The following is a 27,316-nucleotide window of genomic DNA, read 5'->3' on the forward strand; positions in this document are numbered from 1 at the left end:
GAACTTTATCTTGAAGTTACTTTTCCACTCTGCCAAGATTATTTTTTGTCAAAGGAGCCAGTGATTTCAGCACTGTCAAATTTAGTGAAAACTTGTCTTCGTCTTACTTGATCTTTCCTCAGCATTTGGCTGTGCAGATCACTTCTTCTTGAAGCATTCTCCTTTTGAATTGCTGCATTTTTAGTTTCCTCTTTTTTCACGGGCTCTGCTTCATCTTTGTAGGCTTCACCTGTATCCAAATCTTAAGACTTGGAACTGGACTTTTTTGTTTTCTTTCTGCCATAACTTAGCATACCATCCATTCCTATATATCTCAATGACTCTTGTATTTATGTTTCCTGTCCAGAGTTCTGAGTCTCCAGAGTCATATATCCGGTAGTTTCCTTGACTTCTCTTTTAACATTTCAAACTTAACACCTGCACATTGAAACTCTAGGTCCTTCTCTATATTCTGTTTTCACCCATATCTCTACAATAGGCTTCTTCATTTCTGTTGCTCAAGACAGAAATCCTGGTTCCTCCCTTTCAACAAGTGCTGTTGATATTCTTTCCAAATACTATCTTGAATTGGTTCATTCTTCTTCATCTTCACTGCCACCACCTTAGTCCATGGTATCTTCAGCCCTTGCCCAGATCGCTATAGATTTCTGCTAATTAGTCTCTCAGCGTCCCCTTTTGCCTCCATCAAAACTGTTTTTGGTACAATGCAAAGTGTAAACGTAAATTAAAATATATCACTTCTCTACCTAACACCCTTTTGTGGCGTCTTATTACACTTAGTAATTCCTTATCATAATCTGGTCTCTGTCTTTCCAACCTCATCTTGTGCCTCCCTCACTTGCTCACAGCTCTTCAGCTGGTGAATAGAAGTTCCTTAAACCCTCCCTTTTCTCACCTGCCTCTATCTTGAACACTCTTCCCCCAGTTTCTGTAGGGCTGGCTTCCTCTCATCCTTTATGCCCTGTCTTAGCATCTCCTTCTCAGACCATTTTGTGTAAAGTAGATATTGGCATTGGTTTTCTATTTCAACTATATGTTTTTTTCTCTCCTAGCTCTTACCACAGTTTGGATATATTTTATGTGTTTGTTTTCTTGCATTTGGTCTGTCTTCTCCATTAAGGTCTTTGAGGATCAACACCTCATTTCCCTTGTTCCCTGTTGGAATTCCAGCACCTAGCATAGTACCTGGCACACAGTTGATATTTAGTAACTGTTTGTTGTTGAATTCATGAAAACCACAAATCTAGCCATGTCTAATTTTGTGTTTGTAGTTTTTCTTTGTGGATTTTAATACATCTAGTTTTCTAAATCCGGAGTATTTTATATATAGAGAAATTCAAGACAAAGCTAAGATTTCCTAGTGAGAAAGGTTAAAGTAGCAGACTGAAGGAAATAAATAGCAATAATGCCCTCAGCTCAGATTCTAATTTTCAGCTCAGATTTTGCTCCCTACATCACACCCTGGATATGAACTTGCATGATATAGATCACTGTGATGATTAGGAAAGTATATTTTTCGAAGCTAGTGGAATAATTGGTTAATGTCACTCTGGTGTTTTATTAGGGATTTCTCCATGATTCTAAAATTTATATTTAGCTTTTCAAGGCTTTTACTTTTCTGCTGCCAATTATTTTATGTTTTTCCTTTCCCCTGCCGCACACACTGTTTTAAGGAGACTATTCAGTTCTGTTATCACAGAGTTGAGAATGACCACGAAACTTCATTCTTGGTTACATAGTACTTTCCTGTCAATCATAAGTCTTTCCTATCAATTGAGTCTTTCCCCCAATTTCCCCTCTTACTGTGTCACCTTCTCTGTTCCAGCAGCACTGTGTATGCCTTGAGCTCATTGAAGACATGAACCGTTATGTTATCCTTGTATCCCTAGTTTTGGGTACATAATAGTTGCACAGTAGATGTGAACTACCATGATAATCTCTGTAGAAAATCGGAAAATACCATTTGTGCTATATAGTCTGTACTTCCCTCCTTTTAAAATTACATTCACTTCTTCCTTGCAGTATGTTCTATTTACAATATTTAAAAAATATTTTATTGAAGTATAGTTGATTTACAGTGTTGTGTTAATTACTGCTGTACAGCAAAGTTATTCAGTTATACATATATATATATACACACACACATTCTTTTTTTAATATTCTTTTCCATTATGGTTTATCATAGGATATTGAATATAGTTCTCTGTGCCATATATAGTAGGACCTTGTTGTTTGTACAATATTTTTATTTCCATGAAAACTTAATACTAGCAATGACTCTCTTATAGCAAACTTCTTCTTAGGAATTTAAGACACAAGGCAACACATTTTGTACATGTATGTTTCAGATATGATCATTCTGTTTCAAATGACAAAGCCCTGATGGTGCTAACTGAGGAACCACTACTTTATATTCCTCCACCTCCCTGTCAACCCCTGATTAATACAACAGAATCTCTCAGGTGAGTGTTGTCACTTGTTGCAGATATATCTGAATGGGTTCCTGTGTTTAGCTTTGGAACCTGGAAAAGTATTGGTATTTGTTCAGATTAACCAAGTGGGTGCAAAAACTCTGAATTATTTATTGGATAACCATAGGCATATCAATTTTTGTCCAGTTTCCCCACCAACCTGATAGAGATGGTAATGGGTCTATTTCATGTGATGGTATTGGGGTTGTATACTTATATATGTCTTATTTAAAAACTAAAGAATGATATTAATATAAAAACTCAGCGTAAGTGTTAGACTTGCAGGTGGCAACATTCATAGTGCAAGGTAGCTTTTTCTTCAAATTAGGAAGGTAATAATTTGAAGATATGTGATTATTCTGGAGTCACTTTCACATTAGTATACTTTTCTTTATCTACTTTTCCCTTGAATTTTTTCCTTTGATCTTGGATCCTATCTTTGAGCCTCAAAAACTGCTTCAGTTTTTTTGTGATATGTAGTAATCAACTATAGTTAAGTAAGTATAGTCTAACATCCTCACAACTGCTCTAAAAAGTAAGCAAAATAAAGAGAAGTTATATTTGAACTGGGCTTTTTTTTTTTTTTAATTTCCAGTGTTGGAAAATTTGGATTATAGTATTTGAAATTTCTCTTCTTAAGCAGTTGATTCATTCTTTTTATACTCCCAAAAGAGTGTGATTTTCAAAGGCTTTAATGCATCCATTTGTTGTTAGGAGTCCTATGACTTGTTTTGTGCTCTCCAGCATCTCCAGTATCTGTGTATACATAGTCCAAGAGCATAAACAGGAAATACTTTTTTGTGGAAAAACCTTTACATCCAATATTTATGTTTGGCACATATTTAGCTGATATTCTTTGAATTTTGAACTCATGATTGAGGAGGCTACCATATAAAAATGCATGTCTTATTAAAAACAACTTAACATTAAGTGTCTTCGCTTTCTCAAATCAAAAAAGAATCTTGAATCATTGGAATGATGATTCTTGAGTAATTCACTTGGAATGCTCTTTGGAACCTCAGAAAATGATTAAATTCATTTCCAATCAAAGGTGAGACATCTATTTCTATGAAACATGTTTAATTAATTAAGCTATTTTATAGGTTAAATCATGAACTTCGAGGGTGGGTTCATAGACACGAAGTGGAAAGGACCAAGTCGAGAAGAATGACGAATAATCAACAGAAAACCCGTATTCTTCAGGTTTGTTTCTGCTTGTCTTTGAACGATAATTGACATATTTGTTAGAAGATTCCCGAACATGGGTTGCTGTCTTCCCTGGAAGATTTGGGAAGCTTGAACTTTAGCCACTCCCTTCCCACTTCCCACTGCCTCCTCCTGCTACTGATGCAGCTGTCACTGCATATAAAGTACTCTGGATTTAGAAAACTAGATGTATTAAAATCCACATTGAAGCCCTCCTTTCAGGTTTCACAGCATTCATTTAGGTTTTATAGCACTAGTATTTCCTGCTCAGGCATGGTGCTATTTCCTTTTCTCTCCCTCAAATTTGCTTTCAAGCCAGGGGTTCTATGCATGGACATCTGTATCAAATGTTTTTGGCACAAGTAATATAATAAATGATACTGTTCATCTCCTTTGTTTCTAGAGTTTTTCAAAGGTAGGACAGCTTGGAAGTGAAGGCACATCTCCACTGAGGGCATTTCTGTACTTACGCTTGTAGCACTGCAGGTTAATGACAGCTCTTATTTAGAACCTATTTAGTTGGGCTTCTGTCTTAATGTTGTTTACCAGAAAGCACCATTTATAGTCTTTCTGTCATTGAAATATTTATTACTGCTTCTGAAGCAATTAGATTGACACTTTGCAAGCTCCCAACAAGTGCTCAGCAATAATGAGGTAGGTACCGTTCTAGACCCTGGGAGTACAGCAGAGAGTGTGGTAAAATCCCTGCCTTCATGGCACTTACATTCTAGTGGGAGAGGTAAACAAGCAAAGAAAGTGAAATAAGTCAGACAAGAAAAGACAAATACCGTATGATGAGCTCATTTACTTGTGGAGTCTTAAAAAAAACTCAAATGCATGGATACAGAGAACAGATTTGTAGTTACCAGAAGTGGTGTATGGAGGGTACAAACTTCCAGTTATGAAATAAAGAAGTCATGGGGGTGTAGTTTACTGCATGATGACCATAGTTAATAATACTGTAGTGTATATTTGAAAGTTGCTGAGAGAGTAGATCTTTAAAGTTCTCATCACAAGGGGAAAAATTAAATTAAAAAATATATAAACAAGTAAATAAATATTTAAATATACTCAAAATTAGAAGTTCTCTAAAGAAAAAGCAGGGTTGGAGGTTAGAGTTTGAATTGAGAGATGAGTGGCTATTTTAGATTGGGTGGTTAGAGAACCCTTCTCTAAAGAGATTCCACTTGAGTAAGGTATTGTCAAGGTAATTATTACCAGCTGTTATAACAATTGGCCTCAAAATCTCAGTAGCTTAAGGGGATAAAAATTTGTTTCTCACCTAGAGTTTGAGGTAGCTCTCTAGAATAGCTTTCCTCTAAGCAGTGACTAAGGAATCCAGGTTCTTCCACATTGTGGCCCTGGCAACTTGAAATCCTTTGCTTCTAGCTTTGGGTGTTGGGGAAGAAAGTTTGGAAGATTATGTGAGATGTTTTAGGGATCAGGCGTGGACTTTAGTCAATGTTCAGTTGACTAAAACTCTGTCACTTTTCTCAGTCTCCCTTGCAGAAGGTTAGGCAAATGTAGTCTTCCTATGTGCTTGGGAAGAAGATGGGATTTGGTGAGAACACTGCTTTTGCCATGGGCAGAAAATGAAGGAGTAAATAATGTAAAGATCTAGGAGAAAATCTGGAGAAACAGCTTCCAGACCAAGGGAATAGAAGGTATAGAGACCCTCAGGAGGAAACAGTTTGCATATTTGAGGAACATCAAGGAATTGAGTAAGGCTGGATTACAGTGACTAAGGGGAGGGTAGCAAAAGATGATGTCAGAGAGACAGAGAAGGTTAAATCATATAAAACCTCATAGGCAATGGTGAGAACCTTGGTTTTCATCCTAGGTGTGAGAGGACAACATTGAGAGGTTTGAGCAAGGCTGTGACTTGGTCTGATTTATATTTTTAAAAGATCACTCTAATTGCTACACAGCGTAGACCATAGCAGGGAACATAAGTGGACATGGGGAGACCAGTCAAGCCATTTCAGTCGTCTAGGTGAGAGATCATTGCGGCCCATACTAGTGTGGTAGATGTGAAGGTGGAGGAAAGTATTTGAATGCCAGATATATTTTGAAAGTATAGTTGATAGAAATTGCTATTGTACAATAATAAGGAATCAATGATAATTCCTATGCTATAGCTATTAGATGAACGATGATGCTGTTTACTGAGACTGAGACTATGGAAGTAGTTGAAGGCAAGAAACAAGAGTTTTAGGTATGGTAAGTTAGAGATGGCTATTAGACATTCAAGTGAAGAAGTCAAGTGGGCAGTCAGATATCCAGGTCTGGAGTTTAGGGGAGAGTTTGAGACTAGAAATTTAATTTGGGCTGATATCACCTAGAGAGAAAGTAAAAAGAAAAGAAAAGAGATAAAGAACTAAACCTTGGAACAACTTCAGCATTAGAGGCTGAAAGATAAGGAAGAATCAGCACTTGAGAAGGAAGAGGAGTGGCTGGCCAATAGAATAGGAGAAAATGTAGGATAGTTGTATCCAAAAATTCAAGCAAAGAAAGTTTTTAAAGAGGAGGATGTGATTTACTGTTACAAAGGCTAAGAGATGTTGATTAAGATGAGGACTGAGAAATTACCATTGGATTTCATTATTAGAACTTGTTAGTGACTTTGATGAAAGTCGTCTCACTGGAGTGGTGATGACAAAAGTCTGATTGATGTGGGTTCAGGAAGTAAAAATAAAATGAGGAAATAGAGAAAATTATTTCAGGATAATCCCCATTAATGGAAACAGAGAAATGGAGTAGCTGTAAGAATCAAGGAAGAGGTTTTATTTTGGGATGAGATATATTTCACATGGTTTACCTGTTTAAATGCTAATAGAAACTCCTTAGCTATTTGATTATTTGGAGACTAATTGGAAGCAGAATGTACGTTAAAAGGATATTGAGAAACATGGACTTTTAACTATTAATGGACTGTTCTCAACTATAAAATAATGAGGATTAGTCTAAATGAGCTTAAGCTCTGACATTGAGATTCTGTGATGTCCAGTATGTGTTTCTCTGGGCCTCTCTGGCACCTTTTGTTCACCTATTATGGCATCTTTATTGGTTGTTAGTACTTCTGGAGGCTACAGGCAGTCATTACTAATGTCACAGTTACCTCAGAGTCCCAAAGCTGCTTCCTGGCATTGGAATACAGTGTCCAGTACTGTAAAAACTCAGGTCTGCCAGAGCCTACATGTTAGCTGCCTCCATGGCCGGAGGAAAAATGGACTCTGTTTCCTTCTGCTTTCCAAATCTGGTGCAGGTATATATTATTGGTAGAGCCTAAATTATGTCTAGATCCTGATAGCAAAAAAGTTTGGGTAATATAGTTTTCAGGCTTTCATCTCTTGTTATACAGAGGAAGAGCAGAAAGGGGGCAGAAAGATAATTACCAATAGAATTCCATACAGCTGGTAAAATGGGCTTTATGAAAAATTAGTTTAAAATTATTGGTCTAAATGAGTTTTTTGTGTTATCTTTTGACATATTAAATCAAGAAGTCATAACAATTCTAAGTGTATAGGCTCCAAATAACAAAGTTTCAAAAACATAATGGGAAAAAGTAATAGAAGTAAAGGGGAAAACAGATAAATCTACAACATAGTTGGAGATTTTAACATCTTTTCTCATTTTTTTTGAATTATTTAAAGTTAATTGATTTAGACATCTATTTCCAGTAAAACTGTAGCTATATAAAGGTAAATAAAATTTTAAATTGACAGGTAGACTGTAATACACAAAACATGCTCATAACTATTAAAGAAACTGAAGTAAATATAAAAATTAAGGTTGTGGGAAACTGTGTAATGTTTTTTCTTTTTATTTCTCTGCATTTTCCAAATTTACTTTAGTGTGCATATCTTTGTAATAAAAAAGTAAGTAACTTGTAAAACTAAGCTTATTGTCCAACTAAAGTATATATTAGATATATAACAATCTATGATCATTTTATGAATGACATATGCTAAATTATATATAATACCTATTTGTATTCTTTATTTTTATTATTATTATTTTTGGTTGTGTTGAATCTTCATTGCTGCACACAGGCTTTCTCTAGTTGCAGTAAGTGGGGGATACTCTTCATTGCAGTACACGGGCTTCTCATTGTGGTGGCTTCTCTTATTGCAGTGTGTGGGCTCAGTAGTTGTGGCTCGCAGGCTTAGTTGCTACACAGCACCTCTTTCTCATTTCTGTGTAAATGTCTGTCTCATGTTTTTTTGCTGATTATGACCTTTTGCTAAATCCACATAGCTAAAAATGCCGAAGTTCGTGGCCAAGTTTTCAGAAGTCCCTTTGTTTATTGGTGTAAATCTTGGATAGGTAAATGGTGTGTTCAGTTTCTGTTTGCCTGTTGTCTCTGTAACTCAGCTTTCCTTAAAGCCTACCCACACATTTCTGACTCTAGGAAAGGAAGTCTGGCTTCTTTCAGACTTCTGTGCTAATTTCATGTGTGCCAAAGTAGCAAAATCATTTAAAATTCACCAGCTATTTAATGTTTCTTTTGAATTTTATATTTATCCACTAGCTGTAGTTTAATTCTGTCTTCATTTACTACTTACTTAATAAGCATATCAGTACATAACAATATTTTATTATTTAAATGTATTTGTTTTTCTTTTTTTTTCTTTTTATCTGTGCTCTTTTTTAAAAAAAATATTGTTTATTTTTGTCTGCATTGGGTCTTCGTTGCTGCATGCAGGCTTTCTCTAGTTGCAGTGAACAGGGGCTACTCTCTGTCGTGGTGAGTGGGCTTCTCATTATGGTGGCTTCTCTTGTTGCGGAGCATGGGTTCTAGGCGAGCGGGCTTCAGTAATTGCAGCATACGGGCTCAGTAGTTGTGGCGCACGGGCTTAGTTGCTTCGTGGCATGTGGGATCTTCCCAGACTAGGGATTGAACCCACGTCTCCTGCATTGGCAGGCAGATTCTTAATCACTGTGCCACTAGGGAAGTCCTTCTGTGCTCTTTTTATTTTTTGTTTAACACATTTTTGAACACTTAATATATATAAGATCTACATTAGATTTTCATAAAATAAGACCTTTGACTTGTTACAGAGCCAGAAATTGGAAGCCCTCTATTCATCCCTGCATATTGGTTCCATCTACCAGCAAACAAAATTGTTCCCTCGTCTCTTCCTTTAACCCTTTGTATATTCTTCTGTTTTAGGATCACATTGTATCATTTCCACATATCTTTCTTCCCAGTTAAACTGCAAGCTTCTTGAGGGCAAAGTCAAATATTAAATTTTGTAACACTGGTATATGTAGTAGACACTCTATGAAAGTTTGATTGCTGAAGAAAGGATGGATGGATACAGTAATGAACAAATGCTAGTACTCTTATGATTAAACAGTTACTTAAGTCATTATTTGACAGGGTAATAGTAAGGTCACTTCCTAACATAGTAAATGGTAATGTGCTCTTGAACACTGATACTCTTATAAAACTTTTTTGAAGATCTGCTTACAAAGCTGCTGGGGTATATAGAGAGGGCATAGTGCAAACCAGATGCTATGTAGAAGACAGGTTTCCAGTGTAGTATATGTGGACCACTAATAGTTCCAGATTGGACTGTTCTCTGGCCAAGAGTCATTGGTGAGATCTCTTTAATGATGGATTAGTCCACAGGTATATTTAGGCATGAAGATCTTTGTGTTTAACTCAGGAAACAATAGGCCCAGTTTCATTATGGACCTTTCATACTTAAGGAGATTTTCATTGGAAAATAATTATTTTAGACAAACATAAGTTGTATGTTCAGTAATACTTGTATGACTTGGTCATAAAACTTGTGGTACTTGGACTAAGTTTTTGAGCTATTTCTTTGTCTTACTATCCATAAGACAAATCTCTCAGCCCAAAATGTGACCAGAAGAGTTCTAATTTCTACATCGGTGTTGGTGTTTAGTTATGTAAACTTAATATGTCAGAATATTCGTGAAAAAAAGCTTTATGAATACTTTAATCAAGTTTAGTAAGTGTAAATGTAAAATGAGTCAATATAGGAAGCTTTTCATATAATTTCATTATATGACATTAAACCATTTTTTTTCTTCCAGGGTGCTCTAGAACAGGGATCAAATTCTCAGCTCATGGCTGTCCAATACACAGAAACCACTAGTATCAGGTAAGAAAGTGTGTAAGTTCTTGGCTAAGGAATTTTATTTATTTTTTAATATTTATTTGGCCACGCCGTGTCTTAGTTGCGGCATGTAGGCTCTCAGTTGCTGGCATGCGGGATCCAGCTCCCTGACTAGGAATCAAATCCCCTGTATTGGGAGCACGGAGTCTTGGCCACTGGACCACCAGGGAAGTCCCAGGAATTTTACATACATATGTTTCAGTAAAGTTGAAATGCAAGTTTCTCTTCCATCTTAAACTTGTTCTCATCATTATCTGGTGGAAATAGATAATTCAGATATATGTAGAAACTAATAGTTCTCTGTGACAAGAGTATTTCATTCATTTACTATGTGTATATTTAAAAATATTTCCATTTTTCGACACATCTTTATGATGGCATATTATTTCTTCATTAGTTAAAAATGTTTTTAATGTCTGTATTTTACTCTCAAGTTTGCTATGAACCCGAAACTGCTATTTAAAAAATAGTCTTTAAAAAATGTTTTAAAGTGAATTATGATTAACCTTCCTTATTCATGTATTCTGTATTTATGAGTCTGCTTACTTGTGAAAATTTATTTGTACCCCCAAAATCAGTACTCAAAGTGCTTTCATGGTTATTTGCATTCCCAAAAGTTTAACAAAGCAATACTTTGACTTCCTGTTTCAGCTCTCATACTGTAAACAGCTGTCCTTTTTGGGGTCTATTTAGTGCCATATTTTTCACATTTTATGATTTTTGCTTGTGAATTCTTCATTAAAGTAGCCCCCAGGCATAGTACTGCAGTACATAAGCATGAGAAAGCTGTATTGTTCCATGTGGAGAAAATACACATTAGATAAGCTTCATTCATGCATGAGTTTTAGTGCTATTGACTGTGAGTTCAGTCTTAATCAGTGAACAGTGCTTGTTAAAGAAGATGTCTTTAAATAGAAACACATGAAACAAGGTTATATATTGATCAGTTGGTAAAAGTGCTGTGACTAAGGGCTCACAGGAACCTAACCTGTATTTCCCTTAGGAGAACGGTTCACTGTTTGCTAATTCAGTGTTTGCACTGACTTTATAGGACCATAACTACCATAAATAATAATTGACTATATATTTAAAATATTATAGTCAGAAATGGCCTCTTGAACACATGAAATTATTTCAAAGGAAGTTCTTATGACTCATTTATAATTTCCTTTTAGGTCAATCTTTCCTTCCTCTTAAGTTAACAGAAGTTTGATTGAAGACATAAAAGAACATATAAGAAAGAAATATATATGGTTTTTCTTTTTGAAGAAAAATGAAGCATTTTTTTAACTCCTTTAACTTTTGGGTGTTGGCTTATTGTGCTAAACAATAGAAGACCCTGAAAGTATTATTAAGATCTATATTAATATCATTTGAGTATGTCTTTTGGGATATGATATGCTTTGAGCCATTATAGTTTTGGTTATAATTTTACCAAGGCACTGACATGGGACTTTTAATATCTATGACTAGCACTTGTTAAGGGATTCCTGTGGACCAGGACCCATGCTTGGTACTAACACCTCCAACGCCAGTAACAGTCCTGGAAGGTTTATGTGGTTAGCCTCATTTTATTGATGAGGAAACTGAGGTTGCTCAGAGATTGATTTCCCCAAGAATACCGGTTGAGGGGTAGAGCAGGAATTCAGAGCCAGTCTATTTGCTTCCAAATCCTAATCGCTTTTCACCTTTCACACAGTCTCATAGGCAAGTGTACCTTCACAGATGTGACAGAATGGTGAAAAATAACCTTTCCTCAGACTTAGTTTTTGTTACCAAAATTTTAAAATCATGCAAACCAATGCAGAAATCTATTTTCTGGTACTTCTATTGTTTTTGCATGCTTTGCAATGCACTTGACTGGTACATTTTAGAGCCTTGATTCAGAAATGAGAGTTTTAGCTTTAGTGAATTGGATCTTTCAAATATCCTGACCTTGAGCTTTTCAAAATGTTATTATAAAAATTGCTGCCAAAGTACTACTAATATTTTGGTTGAGAGAGATTCTTATAATTCAGGCGTCACCTTAGAATGGGCAACATTTTTGAGAGGATAGAAATTTAGTTTAAGAACACTTTGCCATTTCCTTACCTCAGCAGGAACTCAGGGAGTGAGCTACAGGTGTATTATGCTTCACCCAGAAGTTATCAAGACTTCTTTGAAGCCATCCGCAGAAGGGGAGACACGTTTTATGTTGTGTCATTTCGAAGGGTAAGTTCATTTTGAAAGAATAAAAGCAATATTTTTGAATACCTGCTATATACAAGGCATTGGGCTGAATACTGTGGGAGATAAAAAGATATGAGAGATAGGAAGCAATATAAAATAGTGTGCGTGGAACAGTCTAAGTGCTATAATACAAGCTTGACTGTGAGCTGTTCAGCATTATGAAGAGGAACATGGAGCTGATAATCAGGCAGTATTAGAGCATAGAAGCTGCTTATTGATTTTTATTCTTTGTCATCCCTGTAGCCATATTGTTTGCTTGTAACCAAGGGAGAAGTGAAAACATAAAAATTTCTTTTTAGGCTTCGTGGTAGTCTTCCCATTTGGTTATTGGAAAATAGACTTCCTAAATTTTGATTTAATATGAATCGTGGGCTGAATAATACATTAATTACGGAATGTTTGGATCTGTGTTCCTGAGACTTTCTATTCCTCTTTTCTCTCTCCTTCATCAAGCATTTACTCTTGTTAGTGAAGAATGTGTAAGATAGTCAGCTTATGCAGAAGTTGATGCTTATATGATCACTTTTGAATGTTACAAATGTTAGACTAAATGGGGAAAAAATGCATAGCTTATTTTCATTCCGTCTACTTTTCCTCTAAAATGAAAATACATTCTGCATAGAGTTGCCATAAGAATATCTCTGTTAGAGTGCTGTATGTTAAACCAGTACACATGAATGGATTAGAATTCCTTGGTAGTTTGTATCCTAGGTTTTTCTTTTTCTTTTTTTAAAGAATATAGAGGGGGTATGATAGAAATAAGCATTTGCTAACAATAAGCGACTCATCCTCCGATTATTGTCACCACTGTCACTGAAATTCTGAGTTAACTCAATTCTTCTCCTAATGTATAAATATCTAGCAGCTCAGAAGTTTGGGCCAGAGAACTTTGACATTTGAAGATTAGGGAAATCAAACATTTCATGTATTTTTGTTAATCAAATATGTTAGGAGATTTGGAATACTATAGTGATAGTATCTCATGATTTCTGCCTTTTCTCAGAAATTCCGTGTACTCGGTCTGTTCTTTCAGACGTAATTGGTATATTTCTGTACTGCTCCAGCTTCAAAGTTCATTTTCAGCAGTAAGGGGGCAGCTGAGAACAGGGTTTTGGCAAGGCTCCAACTGTATTGGCTGATGAGAACTTAGAATTAGCTTTAGGTTGACACAGTCATGTTTAAAGTGGGGGGGGAAACGTAAAGTTTTTAAAATGGGATTCATCACTATGAAGAAGAGACTTGATGGATGTTAAAATGAATGTGTTGAAGTATATGTTATGAAGTTACCACAAAATAATATTTTTGACACTGAAGTAGCTGAATACTTTTTCTTAGGTTTGGGATAATTTCTCTATTATTTGATGAAAACAGTACAGTATATATTAAAAGTAGCAATTGTCAAGCCACAGATTGATGTCATAACTAGTAACATTCTTCTAGGGAAGAGAACAAGTACTTGTTATGAAGAAAATTATCCTAGCTTTAAAGCGACTGTAATTTTACAAAGGTAGATGAATGGTGTTTTTAAAAATAAATGCATTACATTTCTTGCATTTGTAACAGCTACTTCTCATTAGTTTGCTGTGAAAAGTACTACTAGAAAGTTATCACCCTCCCTCCAATCCTTTGATGTTCTAGAAGAAACAGTCTAATGTTAAGAAAACTGTTAGGACTCTCTCACACATTCTGTTTGAGGTTTTCATTTCCTAATTACTGATTTATCATATCTTAGTGTTTTATATCAGAGTAAAGTGAGGATAAGCATGAACTTAACTAGATAACAGTAATTAGAGATAGCATCCTTTTTCACTTTTTCTTTCTTGCTTTATTTTGTTTTGACAGTAGGGATAAGGAAGTTAATTTTATCATCATGACTATAAAATATGTCATGGGACAGGAATTTGATTCTTAAATCCTGGATTGTTCTTTTTGTTCTTGCTAAAATGAGAATGAAAGAAGTAATGATCTTATGCTTAGTTTTCGTTTCCATTTTTCAGTATAAAATATTCTAACAATTTCATCAAAAAGGCGAGTGACATCATTTTCTGTGCAGAAAGATGTAGACTTTTTCTCTCACTTAGGCTCTTAATTTCATTGACAGAAGTTTTTGTAATTGATACTGTGTGATTGCATTAGAAATTAAGAAATGTAAGGGGACTTCCTAGGTGGCGCAGTGGTTAAGAATCCACCTGCCAATGCAGGGGACATGGGTTCAATCCCTGCCCCAGGAAGATCCCACATGCCATGGAGCAACTAAGCCCGTGCGCCACTATTGAGCCTGAGCTCTAGAGCCTGTGAGCCACAGCTGTTGAGCCCATGTGCCGCAACTACTGAAGCCCATGTGTCTAGAGCCCGTGCTCCACAACAAGAGAGGCCACCACAGTGAGGAGCCCGCACACACAATGAAGAGTAGCCCCTGCTCGCCACAACTAGAGAAAGCCCGTGTGCAGCAACGAAGACCCAACATAGCCAATTAAATAAATAAATAAATAAATAAATAAATAAATAATAAAAAATTTTTAAAAAAAGAAAAAGGAAATATAAGGATTCTGATGCCCCAAGGTTTTGCTTAGTATAAACCAGACTTAACAGGGCCAATAAACAAGCCATGTTGTTTTATTTTATAATTGGACATGTGTTTGACAAAATATTTCAGTATCTAGAAACATAGATGTAGCTCTTGGCTGTTTGGTATACTGTTATTTAATAAACCAGCTCTCACACTCCATAGCTGGGGTGCACACCCGTCCTCCTGAGGAACTGGCAGAGTGGCTTCTTGTTGTTCTTGACTCCACAGCAGCTCCAGCGATTCCACTTTAGTCTTTTCCACACATTGCTCATGCAGACTCCCCAAACAGAACGAGGGTCTGATTATATATATTCCATATATTTACCAACTGTTATGTAGAATTGCTGTGATAACCTTGGCTCATGATCCATGGTCCATCCGTGTCTGACCAGGGAAATAGGGTTGATCTCATTAAGTATATTCTCTTTGTAAGCCAGCAACTTTATGTGGAAGGAGCAGCTTGGGCCACTCTTCTGAGAAAATACTTGCTGTGGGTCCTTAATAAACTGTGTATTATACTATACAATGCCGGCTTTAAACAAAAAAAAGTTCTTTCTTGTATATTGGCCCCCAGTTGTTTGATCTAAAAGGCTTGTATTCTCATCTGTCATAAGCCCCTGAAAGGCAGTAAGAGTTATGTGCTTTTTTTATTACCACTCCTGATGCTCAGCAGAATGCCAGCCACTCAGTGCATAGTAAACAAAACAGTTTTAGGTATGGTTCACTAAGAGAAGTCACAGTGATGCAAATTCACTGTTTTTCATAATCATTTAAAGGGTATATTTATATCTGTTTTGCTTAGAGAAATTTAAATCTATTTTACTGATCTAAGAAGTATTAACATAAGCAGTGCTGAATTCCAGCAGAAAGTTCAGGTAAGAGATGACCTGTCTTTTCTTTATTTATGGTTGTACTAGCTGGAGATGCATCAGCTTTGTGCTTGTCTCCGAATCTAAGCTTTAGAGCTAAAAAAAAAAAAAAGTCACCTTGGCGAAATGTTTGATTGTGAAATGTTTAATAGTCAATAAGTAACACTTTGAGGTACTGGCATCCTTGTTTTTTAATATTTGGCAGAAACATTTTGGAGGGGATTGTTATCAGACCTCATTGCTTTCTTTTGTGGAGAAGAGACAGTATCTAGTATCCCTACAATGCAAGCAGCATGAGCCAGAAACTTGAAACTTTGGACAAAGACTAGGAAAGACTTTAATTCGTGCAGAAAAGTTGACTGGTGATGTTATTGGTTCAAAATATTTGCCAAAGGTTTATTCCCATGGAAGGCCGTAAAAGAGAATTTCACAGAATGGCAATGATATTTTCTAAATTAATGCCTAGATTGGTACCTAATACATGCTTAGAAGAATGGTATATTTTCTTAATGCATATTATTTATTTCTTGGAAGTTTTTGTTTAGTGTATATAACTTTATATAAAATCTTCAGAGGCAAGAGGAATTTCCTTAGTAATCAAAAGAAATTAGTTTATAAAGTCTACTTCAAAAGGATACAGCTCCTTTTGTTTTGGGACTTCACAACTTGAGTGTACACATGAATCTTGGAGTTTGGCCATTTTCTTATCTCTGCTTTCACGGCCTTTTTGCCAAATTCTTTCTCTGGCTGGAAAAAAAAATGTGACTAAATGAGCTTGGAAAGATACTTGCATTAAAAAAAAAAGTCTTATCTTAGAAAAGAGAGACTTAAAAAAACCTTCTTTAGAGAGCTTTTTCTAAGTTATTGTTAGCTTACTAGAGATATACTCTTATTCAGCTCTTAAGCACATTATAAAAAATAGAACAGAGTTGTCTGAGGAGCCACTGAACCTGAGTTTACTTAATGATTACATCAATAACATTATATATCCATTTTCTCTTTCATTTATATACAAATATGGACACCATTAATGTATGTGGCCATTATAGTTCACAAACCCTTTTCACATGTATAATCTTGTTAGTTCCTTGCATATAATAAAGTAAGTATTCCTAGTCCTGTTTTACAGATGGAAAAATTAAGTAGCTTGTTTACAGACACAAAAATGGTAAGCAATAGAACTAGGGCAATAATTGAGGTGTTCTAATTTAATACAGTGATTTTTTTCATTTACATTCTGGTGCTCCATTTTAGATATATTGCAGAATATTTAAATAGCAAAATTGCACTATTCCTCCAAAGCCAACCATGTTATGTTGCCAAATCTGCTGGACAGTTTTGCTGGAGTTGTTGCATAACAATGAAAAGTTTTTGTTTGTTAATTACCTGATTGTAGATTAAGTGCTTTATTAGGTTACACTTTTATAATAGTAAAGAATAACTTAATGGTCTGAAAGATTATAATATAGCCTCAGATTTCAAACCAAGGGAATAGAATAAATAGGCTTTGAGAGTTTCTGGTTTCTTTTTAAAACAGTTGAGGAAAAAAAATCTTTGCTGTGTCTTAAAAAGGAAGTACTTCAGCCAAAATAGACAATATTTTAATGATTGGTACTCTAGAACTTTTCATAAAGAAGAGTGGTTTTTGTGCATGTATAAATGCTTTGTATTATGCATTCTGTATATGGCATGCCGGATTCTGGAGGTCAGAAACTTTTGATCTCAGGCTTCTTGTTAAATATGAGTTATTGTGTGGTTTTAGGAGATTTAGTCATTTGTTCCTTGGCTTTGTAACAGATTCCTAGCTAACATAAAAAAAAAAATTCTGTTATTTGGACTTTTCAATTGCAAACTGTAACATAACTTGTTTTATGTTTGAAAACTGATTGTTCAGCAGTCTCTGTAACTAGACTTGTAAGCAGAATAGCCATGGACACAAAGAACTTACAACTCCAGAATAATTTGAAGTCTTCAAAATTCTCAGGATGGTGGGCAAGTCCATCTAAGTCAGGATAATTTTCCAACCATTTGTTATTTGTGTGCTCTATTTAGTAGTCTTTATTTTATAATGTATTTTTCATATGTATTTGTTTAAGCTCCCTTTTTAGGTTGCATGCTTTCTCTGGGCAGGGATAAAGTCTACTCCTTCTGTTTTGTCTTTCTGCAGTGCACTGCAGACTGTGCAGAGCAAGTCCTAAATATAAGATCTCAAACTGCTGTTTATTTGTGCCTTTTTACCTTATTTTTTGTGTCCTACTGTTAAAAAGATTACTAGAGATGGGGTTTGCAGAAACAAAGAAGTAAATTTTTCTCATTGAATGTTTAAAATTACTTTTGTAATTTGAATAACCATGAAAAGTTTTAAAAGACATAATCTACTTTGATGTGGATAGACATTTAGCTATAGAATAGAATGACTTCTAAAGAAAGACTTCTAAAGTTACCCTGATCCTTCAGGTAGGATTTAATAATTAGTAGTTTAAAGTTTTGATAGTTTCCTTCTCATCAAATTTCAGACTTTTCATAATGAGAGAAGAAAACATTTCCTGAAAGCAAAACTTCATTCTAAGAAAAAATATTTCTTCACATCATGAGTATGTGAGGGAAAATGCTTTGTAAATAATTCATAGATGCAGGCTTTAGTGACTTCCGTTCTAGCCCCAGTTCTGCCACTTACTATTTGACTTTGGACAAACTACTTGTCTGTCCTGTCTTCAGTTTCCTGATCCGTAGAATGATAAAGTTAAAGCAGATTTGCATTTTCCTTTTAGCTCTAGAAATCTATTGTATTCTAACTATTTGTGTGTGTGTGTGTAGGTATATGTGTGTATATGTGTTTCTGTGTGTGAATACTGTCTTCTTAGAAATTTATAGTATTGTGTTAAAACTCTTTAAAGTTACTAGAATGACTCAGTCTATTGGAGTTAGAATACTTTAAAGGTTTTGAAAAACAACTGTAACAAAAATAATATGTTACAAGGTAGACCTATAAATTAATGAGTTTGATTTTTTAATAGCTGGTGGTCTTATAATTTATTTAATAATGGTCTTTATAGTACTTATAATATGCCAGTCTTTAATCCTAAGGTAGGTATGATTATTGTCCTCATTTTACAGTTGAGGAGCCTGAGGCACAGAGAGGCTAATTAATTTGTCCAATGTGATATAGTTTGGAAGTGATAGAGCCAGAATTAAACTTAGAGTCTGGCTCCAGAGACTGTGTTTCTGGCCGCTTCCCTATATTGCCTTTCTATTTCCAAATGCCTTATCTTTGAAAATATTCAACTTGGAATTTAACTCCACTGATATGTCTGTTCAAAATGTAGTTTGAGTTGCTTTAGGTTCATTTTCCAAAGAGAAGACCAAAGATAAAGCCCTGTGAAAAACCAAGAGCCATGCTATGTAGAGTAATAGTGTAGGAGGAACAAGAGCTACCAGGAAAACACAGAGGAAATGATTAGAGACACAGAAAAATTGGAATAGTACTACAGATGAAGGGGAAAAATCAGCTTTATTTTATTTTAAAACATGGAGGTCAAGGACGAAGAGCTCAAAAAGGAGGTGGTCAACAGTATCGGGTGTTACAGAGCTCACTGAGAATAAGAAATGAGAAAAGCCCGTTTCCCCTATATAAACATAGAAATTGTTGGTGACTTGAGATTAGTTATGGTAATCAGAACAGAATCCAGATTAGAGGCTAAGAGAGGCTGTGAAGGAAATAAAGTGGTGGGCTTAGTAAATTTGGCATTGAAGAGAAGGGGTACACTGAGCCTGGTAGTACATGGATTAGAGAAGGTTTTTTTCAATTAGGGTGTTAAACAGACTGTGGTGCCATTTTAAGCACTAGAATTAATAAGCCACAGACCGAGTAAACTCCATATGTGTAGAGACCCATCTATAATGTGTGTCTGTGGTGTCGTTAGAAGGATGGGACATGGGACTTCCTAGGTGGCGCAGTGGTAAAGAATCCGCCTGCCAATGCAGGGGACACGGGTTCAAGCCCTGCCCTGGGAAGATTCCACATGCCCGGAGCAACTAAGCCCGTGCGCCACAACTATTGAGCCTGTGCTCTAGAGCCTGTGAGCCACAACTACTGAGCCCATGTGCTGCAACTGTTGAAGCCCATGCGCCTAGGTCCCGTGCTCCACAACAAAAGTGACTACAATGAGAAGCCCGCACACCACAATGAAGAGTAGCCCCCGCTCACAGCAACTAGAGAAAGCCCACGTGCAGCAACGAAGACCCAACACAGCCAATAAATTAATTAATTAATTTAAAAAAAAAAAGGATGGGACAATGTTAGCATTTTTATCCCCTGCACAGTGTTTAATTTGAATATGTAAGGTATTCATGAAAAGCTTGGCAACCTCATCTCCCATAACCTGTATTTCGTATAATATATTTATAGTCATCTATGTCTGATTATAATACACCTAGAAATAAACCTTGAAAATAAAACTATATCATACAGAATAAACAGACCTCTGTTATTCAGTGTAAGTTTTATAGCTATTTTTCTTCCCATTCCATTTGTTATTGAATATAAATTCAATAACTTTTATTTTGTTAAGTATGAATCTGCCTTAGAGGGGGTGTCAGATGTGTATTTTAAAGTTCCTTAAAGAGACTGGTTGCATTCTTCCTCTTAAATGTGCTTTGAATTAGTAGCTTTTGGAGATCTATTCTGGTGGAGGTACAAGCATTATAAAGAGAATAATATATAGTCAAAAAGTAATTTTTCCTTGGCTTTGGAATGAAAAAAATCCAACTCAGAGTTTTGCAGTCAGACATTTATCTGATCAGGTATTTATCCACTCATCTTCTATATATTTAATTCTGATCTTCAGATTTTGCCTAAAAAATCAGGCCTCAGAGTCAACCGAGTAATAGGAAAGTGGAGGTCCTTAGACTGCTGTACGTCAGTGGTTCTCACACTTTTTGTGTTTCAGAACTCCTTTATATTTTTCCAAAACACTTCAAAGAAACAGTAAGAAGAGTGGCATGGTTTTATATTTTTATGAATCTTTTTAATATCTGACTTAATAGAAGCCAGCTGGATTCTTATATGTGCTTCTGTGTTAATCATTTCCTTTTGGTTGAAATATATGAAGAAAATCTGACCTCATACAGATAATGTAGTTGGATAAGGAAGGAATATTTTTAAAGCCTTTTCAGATAATCGTGGGTATTCTTCTTTGATGCTACACCAAAATTCAACTAGAGATAGTTTCTTAAAGGGCAGTTGCAGTGTAGAAGCCAAATCTAAGAACTTTTAGCACTCTGATGCATTAAAATTTATTGGTTTATCTTGCACTTTGGAGGGATCTCTTCCCTATGCATGATTTTGTAACATCACACATTGGTCATTTGGAAAAAATTGGCTCACAGAGATATGTTGATCTTCCAAATGTTGACACATTTTATTATACAATATGTTAAAAATCACATTGTTTAGTACCACCACAAGTCCTATCTGAAAAGTCTTTTAATATTAGGAAGCTGTTAAATTCATGGTAGCAGATGCAAGTTTTTCAAAATTCTTATTTTTGCTTAAAGGCTCAAATTTTATCAGTGTCAAAAATATTGTCAGTTGTTTTCCTTGAAGTGGTAGCTTCCTTTAATTCGTCTATCAAATACCTGAATCAAAATAACTATAATTTGTCTATCTGACATTCTTTTAAGTAAAATTGGTGTTACATTAAAAATTAGCTAGGGAGTTCCCTGGTTGCCTAGTGGTTAGAATATTGGGCTTTCACTACCATGGCCCGGGTTCTATCCCTGATTAGGGAACTGAGATCCCGCAAGCTGCGCAGCACAGCCAAAACAAAAACAAAAACAAAACAAAAAACTTCGGGATACAGCAGAATTGTTTTGTGTATTTCCTGTTTTGTCACACAATATTAAAAAGAAGTTACTCAAGTGTCAAGATTTAATGAAATTAATAATTTTTAATGTTTTATCAAGGATTTCCTTAAACTGACTTTGTGTGTGTTTGTGCATGTTTGTGTGTATCTGAACATGAGGTGATGAATAATACAGTCAACTCTAATACAGTTTGGTAACACTGTCTTGATTCAGGCTAAGGTATCAGAATTGATTTTGCACCATCAGTGTAAATATCAACACAGTTCTTCTAGAATAAATGATGAGATTCAAAAACATTATTCAACACTGAATATTTTAGTACTGCTTGTATTTGTTGCCAGACATTCCCATATAAGATCTTTGTTGCTAATTACTTGGTGCTCATACTGAATGAATATAAACAAAACATCGTCTGTTCTTTCATTTATAAAACAAAAGCACAATTCTGTAGTGGAAATATTAATTCAGTCTTCATATTTGCAGCTAATCTTTAATTTGATAGGTTATTATATGATTAGAAAGTAGCAGTGCCACGATTTCTTTTACTGACTTTTCATCCAGCAGGCACTGAGCAAGGTCAACTATTCAAGACTTTATTAGTCTCTTAGGTAAATGTACTTCTTCAGCCAATGTGTTATAAATTTACCATGTAAGATATTTCAGTGGTCTTTAAACTCTACATGATTGGTCTCAGAATAACATTGAAACTTAACTGACACCCTAATAGTATTTGAAATGTTTTGTTGCGTAAGAGACAATAAGATAGATTATTGACACCTATAATGCAAATGAAAGATAGCTTTCAGTATATAGTAATTTCTTATTAACAGTTTCACCAGTTTCTTGGGGGTAGATTCTGCCTTTCCATGAATCACAGAATTCTCTAATACATCAGTTTTATTTTTTTCAACATCTGAGTTGTAGACAGTATCGCAGAGGGTTAAGAAAGCAAGTCTTTTGTTTTTCTATTGAAGTATAATGATTCAGTATTTTTGCAGGTTACACTCCATTATAGGTTACTATAAGATGACGGCTATAATTCCTTCTGGTATACAGTATATCCTAGTTGATTGTCTATTTTATACATAGTAGTTTATCTGTGTTAATCTCCTACCCCAATTTGTCCCTCATGTCTTCCTTTCCTCCTTTGATAACCACAAGTTTGTTTTCTTTACCTGTGAATCTCTTTCTGTTTTGTGTATACATTCATTGTTATTATTTTTTAGATTCCATGTATTTGTGATATCATACAGTATTTGTCTTACTCTATCTGACTTATTTCACTAAGCATAATATTCTCTAAGTCCATCCACTTTGCTGCAAATGGTAGTATTTCATTCTTTTTTATGGCTCAGTAATATTCCATTGTTTGTATATGTGTGTGTATATTTATGTGTGTGTGTATGTGTGTATATATATCTATATATATCTCATATCTTTTTATTCAGTCATCTGTCAATGGGCACTTGGGTTGCTTCCATGTCTTGGCTATTGTAAATAGTGCTGCTGTGAACATTGGGGTGTGTATATCTTTTCAAATTAGTGTTTTCTTTTTTTCCAGCGATATACCCAGGAGTGGAATTGCTGGATCATATAGTAGTTCTATTTTTAGTTTTTTGAGGAAACTTCATACTGTTTTCTATAGTGGCTGCACCAACTTACATTCCCAAGGGTGTACAGGGTTCCCTTGTCTTCACGTCCTCTACAGCAGTTCGTTATTTGTAGACTTTTTGATGATAGTCTTTCTGACAGGTGTGAGGTGATTGTTATCTCATTGTTATTTTGGTTTGTATTTCTTTAATAATTAATGATATTGAACATCTTTTCATGTGCTTCTTAGCCATCTGTATGTCTGTTTTGGAAAAATGTCTGTTCAGGCCTTCTGCCCATTTTTTGATTGGATTTGTTTGTTTGTTTGCTTGGCATTGAGTTGTATGAATTGTTTGTATATTTTGCATATTAACCCCTTGTCAGTTGCATTGTTGGCAAATATTTTCTCCTTTTCTGTAGGCTGTCTTTTCATTTTGTCAGTGGTTTCCTTTGCTGTGCAAAAGCTTTTAAATTTAATTAGGTCCCATTTGTTTATTTTTGCTTTTATTTCTTTTGCCTTAGGAGACTGAGCCATGAAAATATTGCTATGATTTACGTCAAAGAGTGTTTCATCTATGTTTTCTTCTAGGAGTTTTATGGTTTCTAGTCTTACATTTAGGTCTTTAAGCCTTTTTGAGTTTATTTTTGTATATGATGTAAAGGAATGTCCCAATCTCATTCCTTTACATGTGGATGTCCAGTTTTCCCAGCACTACTTGTTGAAGAAACTGTCTTTTCTCCATAGTATATTCTTGCCTCCTTTGTCATAGGTTAATTGGCCATAGGTATGTGGGTTTATTTCTGGGCTCTCTGTTCTGTTCCATTGCTGTATAAGTCTGTTTTTGTGCCAGTATCATGCTGTTTTGATTACTATAGCTTTGTAATATACAGTAAAACCTTGGATTGCGAGTAACTTGTTCTGTGAGCATTCCGCAAGATGAGCAAACATTTCTAATAAATTTTAACTTGATAAATGAACGATGTCTTGCAATATGAGTAGTACGTGATGCCAGATGTCACATCATCACAACTGAGCCAATGGAGCTGACCACCGACCTACAAACTCATGGATCTGCATTGTGAGCAACAGCAGGAGGTTATGGAGGAGATCTCGTCTACAGAGGAGGAGGATAAAAAGGCGGAGGAATCCCTCACTTCAAATGAGATTAGGGAGATGTGTAAAATGTGAGAAACAGTGCAAAATTTTGTAGAAAAGCACCACCTGAATAAGGCTGTAGCAGTGTGAATGATGAATCTGTTAAATGACAATGCAATGTCACATTTCCACAAAATCCTCAAAAGGAGGCAAAAGCAAGTGTCATTGGATAGGTTCCTTGTTAGAGCTGCACGAAAAGAAAAACATTCCATTGAGCCAATAGTTAGCAGTGGTACCGTTAGTGATAGTGAAATTTGTCCTATACAATAACCCTCCTCTCTCATCTCTCCCTTACACCAGCACGAAGGTTTTAAAAGGTAAGTGTAGGTTAATTTGTTTATTTTTCTTTATATTTTGTATTTTCTTTATTATTTTGTATTATATTACTGTATTGTAATCATTTTTATATGAATATTTTTGGGTTGTGGAAGGAGTCATCTGAGTTTCCATTATTTCTTATGGGGAAATTTGCTTTGATATGCAAGTGCTTTGGATTACAAGCATGTTTCTGGAACAAATTATGCTCGCAAACCAAGGTTTTACTGTAGTCTGAAGTTTGGGAAGATTATACCTCCAGCTGTGATCCTTTTCTCTCAAGATTGCTTTGGCAATTTGGGGTCTTTTTGTGATTCTATTTAAATTTTAGGATTATTTATTCTAGTTCTGTGAAAAATGTCCTGGGTATTTGGATGGGAATTGCATTAAATCTGTAGATTGCTTTGGGTAGTTTTAACAATGTAAATTAATCCAGGAACATGGACTATCTTTCCACTTCTTTGTATTATCTTCAAATTCCTTCATCAGGAATTTTTATTTGTTTATTTATTTATTTAGCTGCACCAGGTCTTAGTTGTGGTATGCAGGATGTTTTAGTTGTGGCATGTGGGATCTTTAGCTACAGCATGCAAACTCTTCGTTGTGGCATGTGGGATCTAGTTCCCTGACCAGGGATCGAACCTGGGCCTGCTGAATTGGGAGCGCAGAGTCTTAGCCACTGGACCACCAGGGAAATCCTCACCAGTGTTTTATAGTTTTCAGAGTATAGGTCTTTCACCTCCTTGGTTAAGTTTATTCCTAGGTATTTTATTCTTTCTCATGTGATTTTATTTTTACTTTCTCTTTATGATATTTCATCATTAGTGTATACAAACACAACAGATTTCTGTATATTAATCTTGTGCCCTGCAACCTCACTGAACTCATTTATTAATTTTAATAAGTTTTGGGGTGGATTCTTTAGGGTTCTCTTAGTATTAAGTATAATGTCATCTGCAAATAGTGACAGTTTTACCTCTTCTCTTCCAATTGGGATACGTTTTATTTCTTTTTCTTGTATGATTGCTGTGACAGGACTTCCAATCCTATGTTAAGTAGAAGTGGTGAGAGTGGACATCCTTGTCTTGGTCCTGCACCCCTGCAGTGGAAGCACAGAGTCCTAATCACTGAACTGCCAGGGAATTCCCAGCTTTCAGCTTTTTACTATTGTGTGTGATGTTGACTGTGGGTTTGTCATAAATGCCCTTTATTATGTTGAGATGTATTCCCTCTGTACCTACTTTGTGGAGAGTTTTTTTTATCATGAATGGATATGAATTTTCTCAGATGCTTTTTATATGTCTATTGAGATGATCATTTGATTTTTATCCTTCCTTTTGTTAGTGTGGTGTAACACATTGATTGATTTGCAAATGTTGAACCATCCTTGTGACCCTGGAATAAATCCCACTTGATCATGGTGTCTGATCTTTTTAATGTATTTTTGGATTTGTTTTGCTAATATCTTGTTGAGGATTTTTGTATCTGTATTCATCAAAGAGATATTGGCCTATAATTTTCTTTTTTTGTAGTGTCTTTTTCTGGTTTTGGTATCAGGATAATGGTGGTCTCATAGAATGAAGCTTTATTTGAGGTATTGTAAGAAAACCAAAGTGGCAGAAGACTTAGTGAATGGTGTGGGGGGTGGGGCTGAGTTAATGAAAATGAGGTTGGAGAGACTGGAAGGGGCATATCATACAAGGACCATGAGCTATGGTCAGGAGTTTCAATTTTATTCTGAGGGCCAATTAAGGGATTTAAACAACTGAATGACACAAATGATTTAGTCTGTAGGATGTCTTTAGTTGCTATCTGGGCAGAGGATTAGAAGGAGACATGGTAGAAGCAAAGAGATCAATTAGAAGGCTTTCAGTAGTCCAGGCAATATGATGATGGCAGTGCAGTAATGAATGGGTTCTAAATACATTTTGCAGATAGATTCAGTGGGAATTGGAGATGTTTAGATTTCTGGCTTGAGTAACTAGGTAAATAGTGCTCCCATTTACTGAGATGAGAACGATTCGGTGTAAGGCAGGATAATATATTTCATAGAATATTAAGAGTTCTTTTCGGAAACATTTAATTTTGAAATAACTGTGAGAATTTCATCTAGGAAGAGAGTGTAGAGGCAGAAGAGGCCCCAGGATTGAATTAGAGATTCCATTAGAAAAGGTAAGCCTGCAAAGAAAACTGAAACAGAGCAACCAAGCCAAGTAGGAGGAAAGCCAAGAGAGGTTTCAAGAGGGAAAGAGTAATTGATTCAAATCTGCTGAAAGGCCAGGTGAGATGAAGGTAAGTATCTACTGGGTGTGTTAACATAAAAGGCATTGGTATCCTTGACAAGAACCCTTTAGTGATGAGGTGGAAGTGAAAGTGAGATTAAGGATGGATTAGGTGGTAAGGAAATGAGGACAGAATAATTGTTTTAAGAACTGCCTATACAAAGTGTGAATAAAAAATGTTATCTGCCATATCAGTAAACAAAGGATATTGCACCCCTCAAGCCACTACTGCCCCTCTAGCCTTGAGTCCTGAGGCAACTGGCCCTGGATGGCTACGGTGCAGTGCATATCAAAGGAATGATTTCAGTGAGTGCAGACTCTTGAATCTTTCCATACATAGAAAAGGGCTAAATTTCTTAAATTGAGATACTTGGTTTTCTTTAGTTAATAGTGATCTTTTGAAGCCCAGCTACCTGGTCTTTGTAGCAAAAACTCCTATATGTCCTGGCTCCTCCCTTACCTCTTTGGAGCAGTCTTGCAGATCTATCTTAAGTCCTCAGTTTTGTCTGCCAAATAAAACGTAGTTCTCAACTTTTAGGTCATGCATTTTTGTTTTTTAGTCGACAAGGGAAAAGAGAAAAGGTAGTTGTTGTTTTTTTAATCCCAAGATAACAA

General features: G+C 35.5%; 1 protein-coding gene across 7 annotated transcripts in view; it reads left to right on the top strand.

The window, feature by feature from the left end:
• The window catches only part of ATF6 (activating transcription factor 6), a 235,502-nt gene that overhangs the window by 94,319 nt on the left and 113,867 nt on the right, over nt 1-27,316 (top strand). For 5 of the 7 annotated variants that reach the window (XM_057727666.1, XM_057727671.1, XM_057727668.1 and 2 more), the window contains 4 exons: nt 2,349-2,462; nt 3,575-3,674; nt 9,744-9,811; nt 11,923-12,037. In XM_057727666.1, coding sequence (XP_057583649.1) covers nt 2,349-2,462; nt 3,575-3,674; nt 9,744-9,811; nt 11,923-12,037 — 397 coding nt within the window. The remainder of the gene's footprint in view (nt 1-2,348; nt 2,463-3,574; nt 3,675-9,743; nt 9,812-11,922; nt 12,038-27,316) is intronic. The other 2 variants (XM_057727667.1, XM_057727673.1) reach the window with 2 other exon arrangements.

This window comes from Hippopotamus amphibius, chromosome 3 (assembly GCF_030028045.1).
Source record: "Hippopotamus amphibius kiboko isolate mHipAmp2 chromosome 3, mHipAmp2.hap2, whole genome shotgun sequence".
Classification (NCBI taxonomy): domain Eukaryota; kingdom Metazoa; phylum Chordata; class Mammalia; order Artiodactyla; family Hippopotamidae; genus Hippopotamus; species Hippopotamus amphibius.